General features: G+C 40.2%; 1 protein-coding gene across 1 annotated transcript; it reads right to left on the reverse strand.

Moving 5' to 3' along the window:
• Nucleotides 1–4,586: 4,586 nt before the first annotated feature.
• Nucleotides 4,587–5,168, reverse strand: LOC136638544 (interferon alpha-5-like). The gene has a single exon (XM_066612586.1). It carries the CDS (start codon nucleotides 5,166–5,168, stop codon nucleotides 4,587–4,589), a length of 582 nt encoding a protein of 193 aa, XP_066468683.1.
• Between the last annotated feature and the right edge of the window lie 2,186 nt (nucleotides 5,169–7,354).

Genomic DNA, 7,354 nt, shown 5'->3' on the forward strand with positions numbered 1-7,354 from the left:
CAGTTGGGCTCTGTGAGAATGCCAGGTAGAATTAACAGGGAAAGGGGAGGGGGAAATGGGTTACTGGTCTACAACATTTAAAGGTATCATTTGATTAAAGCACCAACCCACGGAAATTCACCTTTTTTCTAACTCAACATTACCTGTAGAAAAACACATCAATAATCTTTATGGAACCAACCAGAACAGACTGTAACCAACTAGTCATGATATTAGCACCACAAAAGGCTCCCTGTTAGCTTGTTTTCTAAATTTCCTAACAAATGACCATTTACAACTTGCAGGTTCTCACTGGTGTGAATATTTGCTGCTGGACAAAAAGAAAACATAGATGTATCAAAAATAGACCTTCCTTATCCCACCCAGATTAGTATAAAGGGAAGGGCCAAGATCACAGACATAAACCCATTCAGCCAGATAAAGTTATACAAAGCGAAAACAAAGCAAAAATAAATAAATAAATCAGAGCTGGGCTAAAAGCCAAAGATCACCTCTCCTTAATCTGCTGAGACGATCAATCCAATGTGAAGGAGTCTCCAAACAGGACAACTGGAGAGAGATGGGGAAGAATATGGAGACCCCCAAGTTGTTTCAGCAGTGGATGCCAGGCTTTGGACATCTCCTTGTCAAGAATCCGATTCCCCCAGGCTTTACCAGTGATTTGCAGAGCAGCCTGTCTCTTTCAGGAAGGCCATAGGCCCCCGGAGTCATAATTTCTCAGCAGAATCATGCAACCATTGAGTAAAAAGAAAGGACTTTAGCCACGGGATGTTCAGGTACGTGTATCCAAATGGAGACAATGAGTAGTGTCCCATGGAATCAGACAACTAAGTGGTACAGCATCTATGAGCATCATCAGGAGGATGAAGGGGGCTTTTCTACCCCCTTTAAACAAAAGATCAGAAAAGGCCTGAATTTTTAATGGTTCCCAGAGTAGAAAGTGCTGAAATGTTCAGGGTCACTGGTCTATAAAGGAGTATAATTCTTTCCATTTGAACACGTCTCTATACTCCCTGTCCTGAGAAAGGTACCTCTATCTACTCCTTATCTATATCACTCCCTGCCAGGGTGAGAATTCCTTGGCTGGTTTTATTATCTGTACCTTCTCCCTGATCATCCAAACGCCCCAATTAAGTTTCCAAAGGAATGTATCCAATTGTAAATCTTTTGGGAAGGCAAGATCTCTGCAGAAGCGATGAGAAGAAGGCATGCTTCTCCCAGCATTCCTGCCACAGATCCTGACCTTCGATTCAGTGAGCCTGTGTAAACCTGTTGAGACAACTGATATCTAGATCTATGTCCAAGGCCAACACATGTGTTAGGGGTGGGAGTAATGCTATCAATGGGCTATTTATCCATTGTGGCAGATGAATTTCCCTTATGCTGGTTTGCTCTGTCTGTGTTTGAGATGAGCCTTATGCAGACAACCTGTAATACGGGTATAATGAACTCCTGGAAAGGGGAGAGGAAGCCAAGGCTCTGCTCCTGACTTGCACACACTTCTAGCCTTGTCTGCATTTTCAGAGTGCAGAAGAAGTATACATGCGTGCACATGTGCAGAAAAGCCAATTAATGCTTGGAGTCTGGAATCGGGGACAAAACATAGAATATTTATGATTATGTTCATAATTCTCAGAGGTAATCTGCTTGGGTAGAGTGAACAGGAGAGAAAATGAGAATGGGGATGTGTTCTGCAAAACACATCCATTGTTGTCAATGCCAGAGGGATTTGGCACACATGGGATTTTTGTTGACTCCTTCTGTAGCCCTCTGCTTTCCCAACATATTCTTGAGGGTTGGGGGACCCTCCAGAACAGGGGAGCATGTAGCTTGCATAGAGAAGGTACTGTAGCAAAGAAGAGCAGCAAAAATGGTCCCTTCACAAATGACATACCTTCCATTTGTGTGTATGGGAGGCTTTGGAATTCAAATCATAGCAACTGAATCAGTGTACATTCCTCCTGTACGATGGTACAGAATAAAATGCTTGAAGCACCAACTTGAGCAGTTGATAATAGTAAATTTTGATGTGTAGTACCTCATCATGACTCTCCTGCAGCCATACCAACAATAGCAAATAACCCCTCCGACTTTATTTCCTCATTTCAGGGCCTGATCCTATTCCACTTTTCAGCACTGATGCAGCCATACTACTGGAGCGTGGTGGAGCAGATGGGTCGCAAGCCAATTTCAGGTGGGTCATATTCATTTCAATATTTTATTTTTAATATATTAGACTTGATGCTCCCCTGGTATGTGACTACATTGGGGGAAATGTTACAGACCTGTACTTTTAGCAAGCTACTATGTATATTCTTTTAACAATGATAGTCAATGGGACTTACTCCTGGGTAAGTGTGGGAAGGATTGCAGGCTAGGATTGTTAAAAATGTTCCTGCTTGATGATGTCATTTCCATGACATCACTTCTGGTGGATCTTGACAGATTCTCATTCAAAAAAGTGGGTCCCAGTGCTAAATGTGTGAGAACCACTGCAATAAACAAAATAAACCATATTGCTTGGAGTTGCACTTTTTAATAAGAAATTTTAATCTTTTATTATATTCTATCACTCAAAGTTTAAAATAAATAGTAATAAATATTAGCAAGCAAGTATGCAAATAAATAAATAATTACACATGTTCACATTAATGACCACCAACATAAATATCAATCACAGTTTCCGAAAGAGAAATAACCTCTTCACAGTGTTCTAAGAGGACCAATAATTGTAAATGGAATAAAATTGCTCAGTATATAAATAGTCTTAATAATAATACATAATAATATATTTGATTCTGCACATTTCATAAAGGACTAGCTTCCCTGAGACAATGTTTTCACTTTAATTGTGATTTTTGTCCTGCACACAGTGTTTCCATTGAGGCTTGTGTGGGTACAGATGTTTGGAGAGTTTCTCAATTGTGCATTTTACTTGACCACTTTGTCCCCCAAAGAACAAATTCTTCCATATTGCTCAGGATAGCATTTTTCAAGGCACAGACTCTGATTAGGTAGGACTTCCTGTTTTCTCAGGCTGTGAAAAGATACCATGTCTGTTTTCTTCCCCACAAAATATGCGAGAATCTAATATAAAATTTTTTCCTATTCTTTTCAGTAAAATTAAACTATGCGTGTTCATCAGGGTTCAAGTGGTCTGAGTATGTCTCTGGTTGCAGAACTTGTGGATGCAAGGAATCAACCAATGAGACTTGAGAAGAGTTAAAAAAGCAGAAAATGTATTGAATCTTTTGACTTGTCAATTCGTTTTGTCTTGCCAGAGTCTTTTGTCTTTCTCCCCATTTGTTCCTTTATCTTCTCCATCAGTGTTGTAGTTTTTATTGCTAAATTGCATGTTCATATTTTGACAAACTATTCCAAATTGTCGGTGTCTGCTTGGAAGTCTCAGTATGTACAGTGGCACTTTTCCCAATGTGCATAAGTGTGCATAGGGTTGCAGCCTTTGTGAAAACATTGAGATACAGATGGGATAGAAGAGGAAAGAGCTTATGTTATTGGAGGAACATTTTGTCTTGGATCATGGAAATGCGTCATTGGAAGAAACAAGAGAAACAGGAATGATTCTGAAGGTCTGTTACAATTGCAAATTCATTCAGCTGTTCTCATTGCATTGGTGACTGCAGATTATGCTGAAGAGAAAAAGAGAAGTGGTTAAATTTCTCTGTCAATTAAGAATTTGTTTCCCTTTTTAAAGTCATTGTTAGAAATATAGAACCTTTTGAGACACAGGTACTTGAATTTTTGATATTGAGAAAAATGAACCATAGCTTTCTTCAAAACGTTTGTGACATTTTTAAGCAAGAGGAACTGTATGATAATGATGTGTGTGGAAAAAAAAGTTATAAATATTAAATCTGTGCATCTATTACTAGAGGATGAGTATAAATGCTATCACCATATGAGAGTCATATGGGACTCTCCCACATAGTTGACACTTCTGGTTGCAGGGAAAAACCCACATAACCTCCACAAGCCTCTGTGGTGGCCCCGTTTACATGGTGCTCAAACCACATAGAACAAATCATAGAAACCTCCTGGCTTCTGGATTCAGCTGCCTAAAGAAAGAACTTAATTTCCATCTAAAAGGCAGTTTGACCTGGGACTCTGAATTCTTACTTGTTGAATGGTTCAATGGAAGAAAAAGAGTATTCTTAAGACTAACAATATTTATCATTAGTGTTCTGCATATTCTAATGAGTATAGAAAACAGTAAAGCTGATGACAAATAACAGCTGTCGTAAGAATGACAGATGCTTCTCAAGTGAATATCCACAAGTTTGAGATTGGTTAAGAAAATCTAACTTAAGCCTACAAGATTTATGAGACCTGGGAAAATACGTTACCACTGACCTTTGCATACACTGAAATTTGAGGCAGATCTTTAGAATCTGCTCAGAAAAGTATTGGATAAAGTTTGAGAAAAAGAAAATGAACTAGAATATAAGATTTAAAACTTTCTTAGTATGGTGTGCAATTTCTACTTCCTGAATTGGCCATTATGAAATCAGAAAAGTTTAGATTTTCATTTAATACAAAAGTATGACATTTAAGAGTATCCTGTACCTTCATTGCTGAATCTTTTGGATGAGTTGACTGATCAGCAGAAAACACTGATGAACTTCGGTCTGGGCACTCTCCCAGGCGCACTGGCTGTACTGTTCCTCTCTCAGAAAGGCCTGGATTCTTTGGAAGTGAGTCTTCACTCTTAGTCTGGTGAGCTGGAACTGCTGCAGTCTTGGTGACACAATGCCAGTCTGCCTCTCTGCGTTCAAGCATGTTTTCAAATCTTTCATTTGCTCAACTAGTCTTTTCTGGAAAACGTCCATGGAATTCTCATCCCATGCAGATTCGGTATAGTTTTGACGGAAGATCAGTGATGTCTGCTGGAGGATTTCTTCAATGGCCACTTTGGCATTCTCTTCTAGGGACATGTCAATGCTTCTGAGCATGTCTTCGCTGGGCAGGAATTCAGTTCCATCTTCCATGCATTGCAGGTGAACGATGGGACTCATCTTGCTTCGCAGAAGTTGCAAGTTGCCCTTGTTTGCCTCATGGAGCCTCCCACGAAATTTGCTGCAGTCCTGAGCTGAGATTTCAGTGCAGAAGAGCACCGCTAGACACACAAGCAGGCACCCCTTTGTGATCATTTTGGAGATGATGGTGTGTGCTCTTGACCAAAGTGTAGAATCTTGGAGATTGGATGTCGGGGAAGATGTTCTGGTCTGTGGTGCATCTTTGGACCATGCCTGGTATTTAACTTTGAGGGCCAGAGTTTTGGTTTTCCCTTTTCACTTTTGCCTTTCTTTCAGCACTCTGCTTTCACTTCTGATCTTCCTTTAAGTTTAACGATCATGTCGACCCCCAATGCTATTCTGGGCCGATGTCAAAATTTGGGGAACAGATTCCATTTGTGGTTCATCACATTTCTAAAAGACCATGAATTAATGTGAAAATGAGTTTGGTGTGAGTGAAAATCAAAAGTACCTTGCTGCATCAAATCTGAATTTCTTGAACTTTACGTCATGAGCGCAGAATGATAAACTGTTGGAATTTCTTGTTTTGTAAAAAGGCTGTTCTTTGGCTGTCCCATGCGGAACAATTTAATCAGCCTTGACTGACCTCAGTCCTGAAGTCACATAGGTCTGATACACAAATGCAAGTTTTCTAGGACTTTAAACATCTCTTCACTTCAAAAGAACTTTTAAAGCATTCACAAGGTTCATAAAGTACATTCCCTTTTGCGCTAAGCAAGATCCACATCCTAAGTAACTTCCCTGGGGCATATGCTGTAAGCACATGCTGTGGTCTCACATCTTGTAAACATTCACATCTTGGACTCCACACATTCAGGTTTCCCCTTTGATTTCAACTCCATATTCGGAATGTGGGAGTCTACTGTTCTGCTTAGGTATCCATTGCTGTCATATTCTTCTGATCTTTGTTTCCCAGCCTCCCCAGTCTGCAAGACCAACAGCAAGTGAGGGTTCCTTTTAATTCTTTCTCTTCATGGCATCCTTATTTCTATGGACAAGATAGTGTTACATGCCAGGTTATTGTGTTGTGGCTTGCATAGGGGAAGCCCTTCCTTTCCAAGCTGTATAGGCAGCTGAGTCTGGAAATGGGGGTGCTCCGTGCCCCAATCTACATTGTCTCTGGAATGCCACACATTTTAAAAAATTATTAAAAAGAATTTGTTTCCAAGTTGATCTATAGAACTCGTGTTGATAGTAATATATACAGAAGTGATCCTCATAGTCCATCAAGTTTGTTAGGGAAGGTAGCTGACGTGAACTTCTGCTATTCTCTCCCCTCCACTCTTACCCATCAGCACATAAGCAGACCCCTTAACACTTTCTATTCTGGCAGGCTCTCTCTGCCTTGTTTCTCTTCATGGTGCTGAAGCTTATCCATCATGGCATTTCTGATTTGTTGAACTGTTCTTCTGTTAGTGTGATTAGTTATCGTTTTAAATTAATTGCTTTTTATTATGCATTATGATGTCAGTCCCTTAAATGAAATGGAATGACTGAATACTTAAAACACTGTAATTAAAACAAATGTTAGTATCCCGAGTAGAATTGTTTTCCAGTCTATCAGCGGAAAAGAACTGAAGCTGAAAAACCAAGAGAAAGCAGTGCAGTAAATACAATATTGTGCATGACAACAGAGAATGGCCTCAGATTTATCATAGAGGCCATGTGGGGCAGTGATATTCTTGCAGCCCAATCCACTGTTGGGCTTACGCTGATGGATCTTGTGATCCGTCAGTGTAAGCTCCATTCCAGAAGCATGAAAGCTGCACTGGTCATGTGCTTCAGAGCCACCAGTCCCACTTTAGCAGGGAAGTCTGTGCACAGTTACTGACTTTTTCCTTGAGGGAATCACAAGAGAGCTTTCAAAATATCCTAGAGTTACCGCCACCCCCACAACGTTTTTGTTCCCTTTTGTCAATCAGTGGAATCATGCCATATCTGCTTTCTTCAGCACTAAATGTGGAAGAACCTTGCATCTGTTTTATCCCATTTTATACAATAGGATTAAGTGCTGTCTGCTTAGCACAGAGATGTCAAACTCATTTCATACAGAGGGCCGAAGTTAGCATTCAGAGCTCCTGCTGAGGGCTGGAAGTGACATCATAAGCAGAAAGTGTCATCATTAAGTAGCTAATGGCCCGAAGCAAAACTTTGTTGTCATATAGAAACTCATTAACTGCAAATGACAGAAGAGAAAATACGCAAATCTTGATCATATTTCAAGATTTGGGAAAGCCCAATTTTCAAGTGGGCTGCCGTTTCAGCCGTAACACCTCAGCAGCTGAGAGCCTCAGGGCTGG

This window comes from Tiliqua scincoides, chromosome 2 (assembly GCF_035046505.1).
Source record: "Tiliqua scincoides isolate rTilSci1 chromosome 2, rTilSci1.hap2, whole genome shotgun sequence".
In the NCBI taxonomy this organism is placed as follows: Eukaryota; Metazoa; Chordata; class Lepidosauria; order Squamata; family Scincidae; genus Tiliqua; species Tiliqua scincoides.